General features: G+C 33.1%; 1 protein-coding gene across 4 annotated transcripts in view; it reads right to left on the bottom strand.

Annotated features, from left to right (window-relative positions):
- The window catches only part of VRK2 (VRK serine/threonine kinase 2), a 112,950-nt gene that overhangs the window by 61,864 nt on the left and 33,676 nt on the right, over nucleotides 1–17,410 (bottom strand). For all 4 annotated transcript variants that reach the window (XM_003830852.5, XM_008956273.5, XM_024927598.4 and 1 more), the window contains exons 3-7: nucleotides 13,589–13,638; nucleotides 12,778–12,847; nucleotides 11,312–11,399; nucleotides 9,289–9,394; nucleotides 8,012–8,104 (exon numbers count right to left, since the gene is read on the bottom strand). In XM_003830852.5, coding sequence (XP_003830900.2) covers nucleotides 8,012–8,104; nucleotides 9,289–9,394; nucleotides 11,312–11,399; nucleotides 12,778–12,847; nucleotides 13,589–13,638 — 407 coding nt within the window. The remainder of the gene's footprint in view (nucleotides 1–8,011; nucleotides 8,105–9,288; nucleotides 9,395–11,311; nucleotides 11,400–12,777; nucleotides 12,848–13,588; nucleotides 13,639–17,410) is intronic.

Consider the following 17,410-nt stretch of genomic DNA (forward strand, 5'->3'; position numbering starts at 1 on the left):
GCTCCATTATAATCTTACAGGACCACTGTTGTATATGTGGTCCGTTGCTGACTAAAACATCATAATATGGTACATGACTGTATAATTTAATTTAAAATTTTAATTTTTAATTTACATTTTTAACCAAACCAGTATAGGGGACAAACTACATTTCCTCTGCTAAATATGATACAACTACTGTTGTCGTAGCAAGTACTACAATAAAAATTACAAACTTTCATAAATAGTCCCTCTCCCCCTAAAAAACTTGAAAGATTTAAAAAAAACACATAAAACAAGATGAAAACACAGCAAATATAGTGACAAATGTATACCAAATAACAGCAATAATTTTTATTTAAAAAAAAACTATAGGAGAACAAGGAGACAGAGAGAAACACTAATAAGAGTAGACGTTTAAACACCACTGTTCGTACAAAACAGCTTAGGTGGACAAAAAGTAAATAAAGATATAGATGACATAAACAATACAGTGAATAAGGTAGATCTTTTGGATTTTTGCTGCATTTTACAAAAGTAAATAAAGATATAGATGACATAAACAATACAGTGAATAAGGTAGATCTTTTGGATTTTTGCTGCATTTTACACTCTGAAAATAAGACTACCTTTTTCTCAAGCAAACATGGAAGACTGACAAAAACTGATCAGCTTTTAAGTCACAATTAAAGCATCAGTGCATTCCAAAGAGTAAACTTATTATAAACAATATCATAATAATATTGTGATAAGTCTAGGCATTAATAAAAACAATATTTAAAGGCCCTTCCACATAAAAATTTAAGAATTTCCTACTGAACTACTTTTTTGGTGAAAGAAAAATACAAACTTTCCAAAGAATAAAGAGAACAAAAACATTACATATCAAAATCAATTAGATATAATATAAAACAATAAGGGAGGAAAATTCATAGCCTTAAACTCTTATGGAAGGACATCCAATTGGAGAACTAGAAAAAGAAGAGAAAGGTAAAACTAAAAGAGTATATATGAAGACAAGATAAAGAAAAAGTCAGAAATTAATAATAAGAAAAAAGAAAAAATCTCATTAATGAGTCAAAATTGAACTTTGTTGAAAAACTAACAAAAGGGACTACTACTGGCCACCTTCATGAGGATAGAAAAAGGGAGAAAGCAAAATAAAATTTAAAATAACTAGAGAGAAACAATCACTGAAGTACGAAAAATTTAAGTCATAAGAAACTACAATGCAGACCACCGCACAAATAAAATTGAAAAAACAGATAACATGAATAACAACTAAAACAGACACTCAAATAGAGATAAAGAACTTAACCAATTTCTGAAAAAAGTAGAGAATCACAAAGAACTACCACGCAGAAAAGCAAAAGAATCAAATAGTTTCACATTCAAAGACCAGACGGTTCCAATGTAACAGAAATAGTTCTAAAACACAGAAAATAAAACCTCCAAATTCTTTTTATGAACCAAATATATTGGTACCAAAATATGATAAAAACAGAGCAAAATTAGAAAACTATGGATCAATATCACTTACGAATATCAATATGAAATCACATCATAAAATATTAATGAACTTCAACATTATACTAATATTATGCCATAACACATTGAGATTTATTCCTTAAAAGGTTGGTTCAATATTAGAAGCTCAGCAATATATTATACCATATTAAAAGATTTGAGACAAATATGATTACTTCTATAGATGTTAAACAAGACTCTGAAAAAATTCAATACCCATTCCATAAAAATAAAACACATTCAAGAACATAAGCGCTGACAGATATTTTCTTGACTTTATAAACAGATACACACACACTCATATTCACACATATATTCACAAACATATACACAAACCTTAGTCCTAAAGCCATCATCACATTTAATGGGTTAATACTTCAGGCATTTCCAATAAGATTAAGAAGAGTAAAAGATGATTACATTTCTTACTATTTAATACTGTATTGAATGTATTAGACAATGCAATTAGACAAGACAAATTAAATACAAGAACTGTAAAAGAAGAAAAACTACTGTATCTACTTGCATATGACAGTTTTCTAAGAAAACTCTAAAGAACCATTACTAAAACCACTCTGAACCACAAATAATTCCGTAAATTAACAGGATATAAAATTAATGCATGGAAATAAAAATTCTTCATATATATAAACAAAAATCATAAGAAATAATAGAATAAATCCACTGACAATATCAACAAAAAGGTATAATATTTTGAAACAAACATAATAAGAAATATGCAAAACTAGTAAGAGGAAAGCTTTAAAATAATCCTAATGACCTAATGCAAAATTGATGAAAAACAGAAACGTTCCTTGTTCTTATATGAACATCTATAAATCATACAGATGTGAGGTCTCCCCCAAATCAATTTTAAAACTTAACATAATTTCAATGAAAATGCCAACAAATTTTTTTTTTTTTTTTTTTTTGAGACGGAGTCTCGCTCTGTCACCCAGGCTGGAGTGCAGTGGCGCAATCTTGGCTCACTGCAAGCTCCGCCTCCCGGGTTCACGCCATTCTCCTGCCTCAGCCTCCCGAGTGGCTGGGACTACAGGCGCCTGCCACCACGCCCGGATAATTTTTGTATTTTTAGTAGAGGTGGGGTTTCACCATGTTAGCCAGGATGGTCTCGATCTCCTGACCTCGTGATCCACCTGCCTCAGCCTCCCAAAGTGCTGAGATTACAGGCGTGAGCCACGGCGCCCAGCACAAGTATTCCTTTTAAATGAAACTAAACAAAATAATACAGACAGTATAAATAGCTAAGATAACACTGAAAATGGAGAACTACAGGGAACTACTAGTCCAATCCAATGTTAAATTACATTATAAAGCTTCAGAAATTAATGCAAAAGTATTTATGGCTGGTATTGTTATATAAATAGACAAATCAGTGCGATTCAACAGAAAGTACAGAAATAAAACCAAGTACATGAGGAAACTGAGTATATGACAAAAGTAACAACTAATATTACTGAAGCAAAGATATTTTAAAATAAATAGTGTTGGAACAACTGGAAAACCACTTATAATAAACTGTAATGAATAAGAGAGCTTTAAGTTTAAAAAATGAAGGGTACTCAATTAGGAAAAGAGGAAGTCAAATTGTCCCTGTTTGCAGATGACATGATTATTTAGAAAACCCCATCGTCTCAGCCCAAAATCTCCTTCAGCTGATAAGCAACTTCAGCAAAGTCTCAGGATACAAAATCAATGTGCAAAAATCACAAGCATTCTTATACACCAATAATAGGCAAACAGAGAGCCAAATAATGAGTGAACTCCCATTCACAATTGCTTCAAAGAGAATAAAATACCTAGGAATCCAACTTACAAGGGATGTGAAGGACCTCTCCAAGGAGAACTACAAACCACTGCTCAATGGAATAAAAGAGGACACAAACAAATGGAAGAACATTCCATGCTCATGGATAGGAAGAATCAATATCATCAGAATGGCCATACTGCCCAAGGTAATTTATAGATTCAATGCCATCCCCATCAAGCTACCAATGACTTTCTTCACAGAACTGGAAAAAACTACTTTAAAGTTCATATGGAACCAAAAAAGGGCCTGCATTGCCAAGACAATCCTAAGCCAAAAGAACAAAGCTGGAGGCATCAGGCTACCTGACTTCAAACTATACTACAAGGCTACAGTAACCAAAACAGCATGGTACTGGTACCAAAACAGAGATATAGACCAATGGAACAGAACAGAGCCCTCAGAAATAATATCACACATCTACAACCATCTGATCTTTGAGAAACCTGACAAAAACAAGCAATGGGGAAAGGATTCCCTATTTAATAAATGGTGCTGGGAAAACTGGCTAACCATATGTAGGAAGCTGAAACTGGATCCCTTCCTTACACCTTATACAAAAATTAATTCAAGATGGATTAAAGACTTAAATGTTAGACCTAAAACCATAAAAACCCAAGAAGAAAACCTAGGCAATACCATTCAGGACATAGGCATGGGCAAGGACTTCATGACTAAAACACCAAAAGCAATGGCAACAAAAGCCAAAATTGACAAATGGGATCTAGTTAAACTAAAGAGCTTCTGCACAGCAAAAGAAACTACCATCAGAGTGAACAGGCAACCTACAGAATGGGAGAACATTTTCGCAACCTACTCATCTAACAAAGGACTAATATCCAGAATCTACAATGAACTCAAACAAATTTACAAGAAAAAAACAAACAACCCCATCAAAAAGTGGGCGAAGGATATGAACAGACACTTCTCAAAAGAAGACATTTATGCAGCCAAAAAACACATGAAAAAATGCTCATCATCACTGGCCATCAGAGAAATGCAAATCAAAACCACAATGAGATACCATCTCACACCAGTTAGAATGGCAATCATTAAAAAGTCAGGAAACAATAGGCACTGGAGAGGATGTGGAGAAATAGGAACACTTTTACACTGTTGGTGGGACTGTAAACTAGTTCAATCATTGTGGAAGTCGGTGTGGCGATTCCTCAGGGATCTAGAACTAGAAACACCATTTGACCCAGCCATCCCATTACTGGGTATATACCCAAAGGATTATAAATCGTGCTGCTATGAAGACACATGCACATGTATGTTTATTGCAGCACTATTCACAATAGCAAAGACTTGTAACCAACCCAAATGTGCATCAATGATAGACTGGATTAAGAAAATGTGGCACATATACACCATGGAATACTATGCAGCCATAAAAAAGGATGAGTTCATGTCCTTTGTAGGGACATGGATGAAGCTGGAAACCATCATTCTCAGGAAACTATCGCAAGAACAAAAAACCAAACACCGCATGTTCTCACTCATAGGTGGGAATTGAACAATGAGAACACTTGGACACAGGAAGGGGAACAACACACACCGGGGCCTGTCATGGGGTCGGGGGAAGAAGGAGGGATAGCATTAGGAGATATACCTAATATAAATGACAAGTTCATGGGCGCAGCACACCAACATGGCACATGTATACATATATAACAAACCTGCACTTTGTGCACATGTACCCTAGAACTTAAAGTATGGAAAAAAAAAATGAAACCAGGTGGAGCAAATGAAATATCACACATTGCTGATGGGAATGTTTAATGGTACAGTCACTCCAGAAAACAACTTGGCAGTTTCCATGTGAAACATACACTTTCATATGACCCAGAAATTCCACTCCTAGTTATTTACTCAAAAGAAAGTGAAACATATGTCTCCACAAAAGGCTGTATGTGAATGCTTAGCTTATAGCAACTTTATTTATAACTGTCAAAAACTGAAAACAACCCAGATAGCCATCAACAGGTGAACAGAAATTGTAGCAGTTTTCAATAGAATACTACTCAGCAATAAAAAGGAATGAACTACTAATGACCTACAAAGATAAATCTCAAAAGCATTATGTTAAGTGAAGGAAAACAGACCCAAAACAGTACATACCTTACAATTCCACTTATATACCATTCCTGGAAATGTAAAAATATAGGGACAGAAATCATCTCCTGGGGCTGGGAGCAATGCCAGGAGAAGGGGACTGACTCTAAACAGGAATGAGAGAACTTTTGGGAATGAAAGAAATGTTCTACATTTTGGTGGCAGTAGTGGTTACATGATATATACATCTGTCAAAAGATATCAAACTGTACATTTAAAAGGGTGACATTTACTGTTTGTAAATTATATCTCAAAAAACCTAATCTTTGAAAAGTATGCAGATATTGCCAAATTCCCTTCCACTAACTTTCTTATACCATTTAATTTACATTTCCAAAGGGCATTCTAAAAGTGCTGGTACCTTTATCAGCCTCAATATTATCAGACTATTATTTTAGACCTCTCCAATTTGATAAGTCCTTTAAAAAGGGTGCCTCGCTGTTTTGGTCTCCTTATCTTCTCATTTTTCACAAAGGTAGCCTTTTTTCCTGTTTCTAGGACAGTCATATTCCTTCTCTGTTCTGTTTATTCATTCTTTTCGATCATCGCTTTAACAAGGTATTTAGTGTTTTTCTTAATTTTTTTTTTAGTACCGGCTAGATATTCTCAAATATTTGTTATCTATCTATTTCCCAGTTTCTCACTCACCTTTCATTTTGAAAAAATTTTTATTAAGAAATTTAACCAATGCAGAGATCAAATATTCAATTATATTTTTTCTAATTTTTTATAGACTCAATCATTTAACTCTTTAAACGTGATAATACAGTAACAACTAGGTATATTGTTATTTAAGTTTAAATTAAGTTAAATTAAAAATTCAGTTTCTCAATATTAATATTTTAATATTAAAAATATAATCTACATTTTTTAAACAGACTATATTTTTTAGAGAAGTTTTAGGTTTGATTTAGGTAAATTTAGAGCAATGTAGGTAAAACTGAGTGGAAAATACAGTGAGTTCCCATATACCTCAAGCCCACACAAAGTCTCTCCGCTATCAACATCCCTCACTAGAGTAGCACATTTTTTATAGTGAATGAACCAAGAATGACAATCATTATCATCCAAAAGCCACAGTTTACATTATGTTCACTCTTGGTCTTGTCCATTCTATGGATCTTAACAACCAAATGATGACATGTATTCACCATTATGGTATCACGCAGAATAGTTTCACTGACCTAAAAATCCACTGTGCTTCACTCATTCATCCTTCCTCTCCCTTCTAACCTATGGAGATAGTAAAAAATTGGTCTTTTTACTGTCTCTATAGTTTTGCCTTTTCCAGAATGTCATATAGTTGAAATTGTATAGTAACTAGACTTTTCAGATTGGCTTCTTTTACATAGTAAAATACATTTAGGTTTCTTCCATGTTTTTTCATGGCTGAAAAGTTCATTTCTATTTAGCAATGAGTAATATTCCATTATCTGGATGTATCAGTTTATCCATTCACCTACTCAAAGACATCTTGGTTACTTCAATGTTTTGATGAGTATGAATAAACCGACTATAAGCATTCACGTGCAGGTTTTTGTGTGGATGTAAGTTTTCAACTCATTTGGGTAAATATTAATGAGCACAACTGCTGCTTGTTATGTTAAGAGTGTCTAGCTTTCTAAGTAACTGCCCAACTGTCTTCCAAAGTGGCTGTATCATTTTGCATTTCCATTAGCAACAAATTTCCATGAGCAACAAATGAGAGTTCCTGTTACTCCAAATACTCATCAGCAGTTGGTACTGTACTGACCACATTTTAAGTACTTAGCCACATATTGCTAATGGCTACCATATTGGACAGTGAAACAGAATATTTTCATCATTACACAAAGTTTTAATGGAAAAGCTTGCTTAAAACTTTTTTTTTTTTTTTTTTTTTTTTTTTTGAGATGGAGTTTCTCTCTTATTGCCCAGGCTGGAGTGCAATGGCACCATCTCAGCTCACTGCAACATCCGCCTCCTGGGTTCAAGCAATTCTCCTGCCTCAGCCTCCTGAGTAGCTGGGATTACAGGCACCCACCACCACACCCGGCTAATTTTTGTATTTTTAGTAGAGACAGGGTTTCACCATGTTGGCCAGGCTGGTCTCAAACTCCTGTCCTCAGGTGATCCACTCACCTCGGCCTCTCAAAGTGGTGGGATTACAGGCATGAGCCACCGCGCCCGGCCTCTCTGCTTAAAACTTAATTGGTTATACAGTAGGAAATGATGAACTAATATGACAGCGTTTTAACCTCTACATAAATCCATCTCTACTCCCACTGGATTTTGATGGTTCTTTGCTTATCTATATTTGCTCAGAAATTCAAATTCCTGCTCAGCCACTTCTTAACTGTGTGGCCATTAACATATTATTTAACCCCTCTGACTCTCAGTTTCTCATCCTAATTACTCATTAGTTTGGTACAAAGATTAAATTAGATAAGCAGGTAAGATAAATTACAACATTCATCATGTTACGCCCTCATTTGTAAACTCTTCTGGGTTAGAAGTTTGTTTTCTGAATGTTTCAGTTTCATACATTAAAGACCTTTATTAAAAGCAAAAGTATGTATTTACCTGGTCTGGATTTTTGTAACCCAAAAGTAGATTTGCTGCTTTTATATCACCATGAACATATTCATTTTCATGTATATATTCCAGTACATCCAACTGTGAAAATAAATAGATAAAATAAGGTTTACTGCTATTTAGAACTCATGATCAATTTCAACATTTTGAATATAGAATAACATGGGTTTTTTCATATTAACAATGACAAAGCGATGTATTTCACAATTACTGGTTAATTATTCTAAAATATCACATCTTCTGGTTGCTCATCCTAGAAAAAAGTAAAATGATCCTCAAAAATCAAGTATTTTAGTTGAAGTTCCGAAGGAAGAAAATCAAGATTCAAAAATGCTTATGCCTAATTCCTGATAGCCCAGTAGCCAAACCGCACTGCACAAAGAGGAAAAACATAGCATAAAATCAGAGATCTATGGTGAAATAATCTTGAAGCCCACTCAGCAATTCCTCACCTAAGCAATAATTATAAATCAAGCCTTGAGAATCTCAGAACAAAATGCCATGTCCATGAGCAAAGGGAAAGGTATTCTTCCTCTGTATGGTAATAGAAAACTCCTTAGCTTCATCTCTAAAGCCCTTCAGCCTTGCATGTTACATACACTTAGTACTCAATAAACATTTGCTGGCTTCGAGGATGGATAAATGAGAAAATTAATGCATTCTATTTGCTGCATTCCAATCTGGCATAAGCAGCTTCATGCTACTCAAAAGTGAAAAAATGAGACTTAAACAAACCAAATGCAAACATATAAGACAAATATGTAGTATAAACAAATGTGTGCCTGAGTGCTATTAAGAGTTCATTGCTTCTGCTTTGGCAAAGTATATTTTATTCAATGCCACAACTAATTATTGCCACCATCCCAAACTCATAATAAAAACTTCATAGCACCCCCCTACCATCACATGTTTAAAATGCCTGACAATATATTTTGCCATAATTTGCATTGTTATAACCGACAAAAGAAAGGTTATTCTTACAGCAATGAAAGCTTGTTCTGGTATGTAAAACAAAGCTCTAAGGAAAAAGAAGATCAGACTGGAGAACCAAAGCCTAATTGAGTTTGCAGTGCCATACACAGCACATTCTGTCACTTACAGAGCCCATTGTTATCAATTTCACCAAAATAGCCTCTACTCCTAATAACTGATGTCTCTAGGGCAATAATCCTTCATTCTCTAATAATTCCACAAAGGGAAAAGATTTCTATATTGCAAGAAGTAAACAATTTGGAAATAGAGCATGCGAAATAAGTAATTCTTACCATTCGGATACCTAATTGCAGGACAGTTGACTTTTTAAAGGTACCATTCTGGCCTGAGATCTTCTGTAAATCTATTCCTAGTCTTTCCATTACCATAAATCTGTAACTGTAAGAAAAAAGCATCAAAAAGAGATCATCCTGAGAAAGTAATGCTTGAAACTGTCTATTTAATTTGAAACAAGAAAAATTACGCTCAACCTAACAACTAAGTATAATGCAATCTAAACCATTAGAGAATGAATGCACGTTCATAATTCTGCTATTCTTTTGCAGAAACTGCTCAATATTTACTTTGCAGCTGGTTTTCTATAAGAGAATGCTGTATTGAACCATTCACACTGTTTTACATAATGAAAAAATCTTTTTAAATTAGATAGTACTGAATGCAATTCATTTTGACTCCATGACTTTCTTGCCATATGGCCTTGAACAAATTATTGTCCACACTTGATTTTTTTTTTTGAGACAGAGTCCCGCTCTGTCACCAGGCTGGAGTGCAGTGGTGCAATCTCAGCTCACTGCAACCTCCACCTCCCAGGTTCAAGCGATTCTCCTGCCTCAGCCTCCCAAGTAGCTGGGACTGCAGGCATGCACCACCACACCCAGCTAATTTTTGTATTTTTAGTAGAGACGGGGTTTCACCATGTTGGCCAGGATGGTCTCGACCTCTTGACCTCATGATCCGCCTGCCTTAGCCTCTCAAAGTGCTGGGATTACAGGCATGAGCCACCGTGCCCAGCCACATGAATTTTATATTTGTTTGTTTCTTTATAAGATCATATTTACCATCTCTATACATTTATAAACATGTCTTTAAGTGCACTTCTTCCTTTTCTGTTCTGTTTGGCACCTTCCATACCTTCTTTCCTTCCCTTCATTTATATATCCACATCAGCTCCTATTCTATATCTATGCATGCATACACAAACACACACACTTAGGAATTTGTTTTACAAAAATGTGATCATATTATAAGTATTTTCTCCATCTTACTTTTTTCAATAGTATCTCATCAAAATCCTTCTAAGGCAACTAGTATAGCTCTAATGGACTTCTTTAATGGGCTACATATGACATGATATGGATGTATCATGATTCAATCAGCCCCATTCAGTCCCCCAGTGGCAGTCCTTTACTTCAAGATTACTGTTTGCTCATTTTTTTTAATTTAAAGCATTTAGAGACCATTTCAACAAAGTACTGACATCTGAGCTTATCCTCTCATCTATGGAATAAAAATAATATCACCTATTTTAACAGGCTATTCAAAGGACAAAATAAGATAAAGTATATAAAAATCTCTGGCACAAAAGGGTAAATATAAAATGACAGACTTTTTTTCTTTTTTCAAACACTATTAATAAATTATATATAGGACTAGCCATATTTGGTGGTTTTAAAGATATTTCTATAACTTATTTGTTGTGCTTCTCCTCAAGAGATAGAACTGAATTCTCCTCTCTCAGGACCAATGGATCTATCTAGTGACTAGCTTCTAGCAAAGAGAATAAAGCAGAAGCGATAATATCCCTTTTAAGATTAGATTACAAAAAATGATGACTTCCTTCTTGAATGCACTTGTGTGCATGCTCTCCCCGTCCCCCAATTAATTGCTCTAGAGAAAGCCAGCTATTTTTCATAACACTCAGGTAGCTTATGCAAAGACCCACATGATCAGGAAGTAAGAAGGCCTGCCAACAATCACATAAGTAAATTAGAAGGAGATCTTCTTAGGCCTACCAGTAGCCACATGAGGAACCCTGAAAACAAATACTTCCCCAGATGAGCCTTGAAATGAATGTAACCCAGCAGACAGCTGACTACATATCCTTATTAGAGATCCTGATCTAGAATCATACAGATAAGCCACTTGCAGTCTCCTCACCCACAGAAACTAAGACAATACAAGTTTGTGGTTATATGCCAATATGTTTTGGTAATTTGTTACATGGCAATAGTTAACTCATAGACCACATAAGGAATAGTTATAAAGAAATATTTGAATATAATAATTCCATTTTACCTTCTTCCCTTGAATTCAGTCAGACCAGATCCATAAAACAGAGGAATTCCTAAATAATCAAGTTGTTTGCGTTCTATCCACTTTTTGACTACAAAGACAAATTTATTTTTAAAAAGATTCATGTTATTTGAAAAGATACTTGTCACCTTTCTACAGACAAATTTATTTAGCTAACCAAAAAAGTAATTAGATCTTCCTAGAAGATAATTTTTTTTTCAATCAAACATCTCTATCTAATGGCCTCAAACTGTTACCACTATAATTGACAAAAAATTAGAAATTTTTAAATTAAATCAATAAAAACAAGTCATAGTCTTTGTATATTGATACCATATATATTAATGTTTCAATCTATAAAAAGAATTCATTATCTTATATACTAGCTAAATTTCTAAATATAACATATGTTAACCACCAAAAGATCAGTAGAGAGATGGCTTTTTCTTCCCTATTACTTCAAAATTTAAAACCATAATGGACCAAAAGAAAAAAAAAAGCAGAAATTGGGCAGAAAAACCATCTTACTTTGAAATTACTTTATACAAAAACTGGTTTTGATTAGTTTACAAAAAATCGAATCCACTTAAATAAAGTTAACTTTCATCATTTTTTTCATGACTCTAGTCTATGTTTTTTATGTTTAAGACAGCTCTACTGATAAACAATCAAGTTTAATGGATTCTATTTGTCACTGTGACATAGTTTAAGCAATTAGTAAAGACTACAGTCTTAATGTTTAGAAGACTTTATTAAGAAAAACTAAGTTAAATATTGAGGTCAGACCCATCACTCTTATTCTTAAACATGATGTAAAGGACCTTGACTATACAGTCATTACTCCTGTCTACTTCTTTAATGTTTTTCTTAGCCCATCTATATCACATTTATAAAATGCTGTTATTTTTCCTCTCTGCTTATATTCATTTCCCATTCAAATCTTCTAACTGGTCATTCTTACACTTGGTATCCAGCTCCAATTAATTTTCCAGCATTCAAGTTTCTAACATTTTCTTAAACATCTTAAAGTTTAATCATTTCCACATTTCCACACACCTTGCCCCAATCCATTCTACAATCGTTCCTTTTTTATACATATATCTACTTCCCATTTTAATGTTTTTTCCTTATAGCCGTCCTATCCAAATGGTTTACTGTAAAAGAAATAATTTCATTCTACTATCTTTTACACTTAGGGAACTCTTGGTAGCTTAGATTAACAACCTAACATTTTATGTAAAGTAGTAGAAACAACTTTGACTTAAAATATATAACCCATTATGTATGTCATGTCAAGATTTGTATACCATCTGTCTTGCTTTTATATGTTGTAACAGTTAACTGTATCACTTTACAATAAAATTTCTATTGAAAAGAATTTTCCAGAAGGCCAGAAAAAGACCAAAATATCAACACTCACTTTAGCAAGCACATATATGGAAGTAGCTTGCTTTGCTAATTTTACTTACTACAGTCTTTTTTTGCAACTCTCTGATAAAATTTAAGTTCTGAAAATAACGGGCCATTTTCTTGATATTCCTATAAAAAAAAGAATAATTAATTTTACTAGAAAAAAAAATCCCAAAGATGGAATTGTTATTTCAATTGTGAAAATATGAACATATATATGTAGTATATAATAGTACTTGAATCACTTTTTATAAAACATAGGCACCAGATTTCCACTAAAAATCTCAGAAAACACTAAATAAACTTGAAGAATCTAATTTTTAAACAACATATTGTACCACTATCCCTATACAGTCTTACACATAAAAGTAGTTTTCTTACAGAGAACACTTACTAGAAGCACTGAGAACTGTATACATAAACATATACAACACTCACTGTATACCAACATATACATCCGGGTGATACACAGCAAACTCTCCTTGTGGTCCACTCACACATGATACCTTTACTGAATGGTCTACTATATTTCATTCATTATACTAGGTACAGGGGACACCAAAAAGAAATAAAACCCTATGCTTGCCTTTAAGGACCTTACCATCTTGATTAGAGAGGTGGAGAGGGTGGGAGGGCATTTGGGAGGGAAAGAGAAAGAATAGCTAGATAGATAACACACCAGGGTAATAGCTGGCAATACAGAAAAACAAAGGTTCTCCAGTTTTAATGTTTTAACAACGTCAAAACAGATGATAACATTAGGTTTACTGATAAGGCAATAGTTACAAAAATTAACATGAAAAACATTCTTAAAGCAGAAAAGGAAAAAGTCAAATATATGTGAAATACAAATCTATGAGCAACACTTACCACTTTTACTACATGTCTTGCATCTTTCTCTGGTTTATTTGTGGGGAAAGCTGCAGACAAAAAAAACACACAATGGAGAAAAATAGTTATTCCCAATTACTGAATACCTACCATATCCCAAACACTATGCTAAGCATTTTACATATGTAAGTTTATTATGTCATCCCAACAACCTTTTATGGTAGTAGGAATCAATCATCTGCATTTTATACAAGATGCTACTGAAGTTTGAGACGTTGAATAAATTGCTCACTAAGAGGTAATATATTAGAGACAGAAACTCAAATCTGCCTGACATCACAGCCCATACACTTGATCATAAACCGTATTTAAATATTTAAATACAGAATCAATAGACAATATGAATCATATAGATCCAAAATGTGGGGGGAAATATTTTATAGATATATGGCATTAAAGCCAATATATAATACATAGTAAAATCCATTGATTCAATTGCACTAAATTAGAACTCATAATGATTCAGAAATAAAAATTGATTCAATTTAAGTAGAAAGTTCAAAACAATTTATACTTGACAAAATTCTAGAACAAGCAAGGTTAAAATGAGAATAAAGTCTTTAAAAATATCTTCTGAACCTACTAATCAATTACTTTTACATTAAAGAATACATATCTCATAAATTCATTTCAATTTCAAGTTACCTTACTTCATTTAATTCTTATTTTCCATTTGTTGTTCAGACGGTATAACCCTACTTTTAAAAACTCCAGTGTTCACATTTTAAAACAAATTAATCTTTTCCTCTACATTACCTAAATTATTAAAAGATTGTTTTCAAATCTCAATAAACTTACATGTATATTTATTTGTACTGCAAAAGACTAAAACTTCGTCATTCGTTCATTTGTTCACTCTCCATCCATTCATTCCTTTACTCATTTAAATAGCTAAAATATTTATCAAGAAGCTAGAATACGCCAGGCACTGTGTTAAGTGTCTGGATGATATCTGAAGGAAAGGGAAAGGAAAAAAGGTGGAACTAGTATTGACTACCATTGAAAATCAGTAAGAAACAGACTTGAGAACAGGATCAAATTATTGAGATACAATATATTTTTATATATTCAATATATTTATTAAAATGCTGTGTCCTATTATTAACATTGTCCTTTTCTTTCTTCTAATTCTGTCAGCTGTTCTCTTTTTTCCATTAATTCACATCTTAGATATAAATATGTCACAAATTTTATTAAAATATATAAATTGTACATTACAGTTGAGCCAATCATACACAATTTTTTAACCATTCTCCAGTTTTTAATTATCAGTAATGCTACTAACCAGTTGAAGAAAGTATTATTTCAGTTCTAGCTAATATTAAATTGTAAACCCAGACCTCTTTACAATAACAAAGAAACTAAACTTACTTATAGCACTTAAAATTATCTTTTCGTCTTCATTCATGTTAAGTTATTTCATTTTTACCCATGCAATAGTCCCAAGGAAACTGCAGGAAGAGTGGATTAGCCAGATCTACTTTCTTCTAAGAAGAAAACTTAAGAAAGTATACACAGGGGACAGAGTCCAGTCTTGGTATAGAAGAAGTGGTGAGAAATCCTTTGTTCCCACCCTATGACAAACTATTTTACTAGTATGGTTTCCAAGGCTAAGGAGAAATATCCTGTTCCAACCTTGGCCCACATAAAACAGTACCTACTTTAGGCACTTGTCTTTGCTACCTGAGGTAGATGTCAGTAGAAACTTTTGCCTCTTGTCTAAAAGCAAGTGACCACAGCAGCAAATAAATCTTTAAGCCCAACAGAATGTAATGAGCTAAAAAGTACAGAAGAAAATTGGGAGTTTCAAACAGATAAATAACAGATTATGTTACCACTGGAAAAAAAAGATGTCCAACCAGTCCAAGGCCTGACTCCTTGCCTATTTCAATCATTATATCCCTAATACTTTATAATCTGAATTTTCCTTTCACATTTCGAATGAACATGATCATGTGTTGACACATACCTGAAAATCTCTACGGTCATCACTTGATAGCTACACAATATTCTCTATACGCTTCCAAGTCAGATTATATTGGAGGGTCTAAGTCTAAAATCAATAGACTAGAAAGCTCTTAGAGACGGGTGCTTCATATGAACAAAGAGATTGTTCTGGTTACCACGGGGGTCTTTTTATAGTAGAATAAATATTCAATTAATAAAACAATTATTTTCTACTGTAAGCCAAGCCCCATTATAGCTAGTGAAATTAAATGACGAAACACACACACACACACACACACACACACACACACACACACACACGGACATGGTATATGCTTTTGCTGTCTGGTGGAGAAATCTAAGATGTCTTGGATTATAAGATGCATCATTAAATACACGTTCATCAAATACTCATACACAAATGTAAAACTGCAATCGAGAATACGGTAGACTGAAGACATTGACAAAAACAATACACAACGTAGAAAAAACATAATCAGAGTTAAAATGCTATAATGCCCTTGAGTTATCCAAAAAAGTAGGAAAGTGATTAACCTTACAGTTTGTTAAACAGAATGAATACCTTGAAATTTTAAGGGTAAATGCTAAAATAACAGAGGTTCATAACTCCAAAATCAGTAGAGGAGCAAAGAAGATAACAAAGAACATCTAAACAATTTAATAGATGGCAAGAAAAAAAGGTTTAAAGAAAAAGAAAACACAGTTAGAATAAATAAAAAAATACAAAATATGATAAAATTTAAAATACCAGAATAAATCAATTTTTAGCCATACATTTTTTCATATGTTAACATCTCTGAAATCTGAATGCATCTTAAAAGTGATGACATCTTACAGCTGCTGTTGAACACACACAGTTATGACACAGTTTTTATTGCTTATGCACACACACACTCAATCCTGTCTGTCCATTTGTCTTTACTTAACTGAGTTATGTACATAGCTGATAGTACTACATGTGGAGTTTAACTTAATGATTTGGCACTGAGAAGAAAAATTCTTGTGTATGTAGAAAAGGTAATTAACCAGAACAAAACAGAGCAGCAGGCCATGAATTTGATATCAATGAAAAAAATGTTTATTAAGATATGACTGCAACAATTGAGTATTCTGAGTTCCTTAAGTAAGACAAATTTTAAGGGTATTCTGTCATAGTTTAATGGGCAGCATTAGGTATTAGATCTAAATCAGGTCCTACAGAAACACAAAAGAAATTACTCAAGAGGAAGTAACAATTCTGAACTTTTAAGCATCTAATATGGGCTGCACATATGTACATAATATCTTAGATTTGATTACATATGTCAGTAATTATAATAAATTTAATAAACTTAAATACGCTAAGTTCACCAGCTGAAGAAATAAACTGTCAGACTGCTAAAAATATAAATGTATTTATAAGACACAAACCTAGAATCTAGTGATGCAGACGAACAAAGTAAAAATATAGAAAATAAATTAATAAGTACAAACTAACTTTAAAAGACTAGAACAAATATTTTAAAAACCAAATAAATCTCAGGAAAAAAGAATGATTAGATATGAACTTAGTCTAACCTAATCACAAAAGGAATGGTGCAACAGAAAGATAATAATTATGAACTTGAAATCATCTAAAAATGTAATTCAAAATACATGTCAAAAATTAGCAGAATAACTAACAGGAAAAAAAATTAACAACATTGCAACAAAAATAGTGAAAGATTTTAATACAATCCCATAATGTATAGGCAAGCAGACAATAAATACATTGAAACAATGCAATTAAGTTTTTTCTCTACATGCCAGATTTTTAAAAACACTAATAATTAAAAACATTCTTTTCAAACCCAT

The sequence above is a fragment of the Pan paniscus genome, chromosome 12, assembly GCF_029289425.2.
Source record: "Pan paniscus chromosome 12, NHGRI_mPanPan1-v2.0_pri, whole genome shotgun sequence".
NCBI lineage: Eukaryota > Metazoa > Chordata > Mammalia > Primates > Hominidae > Pan > Pan paniscus.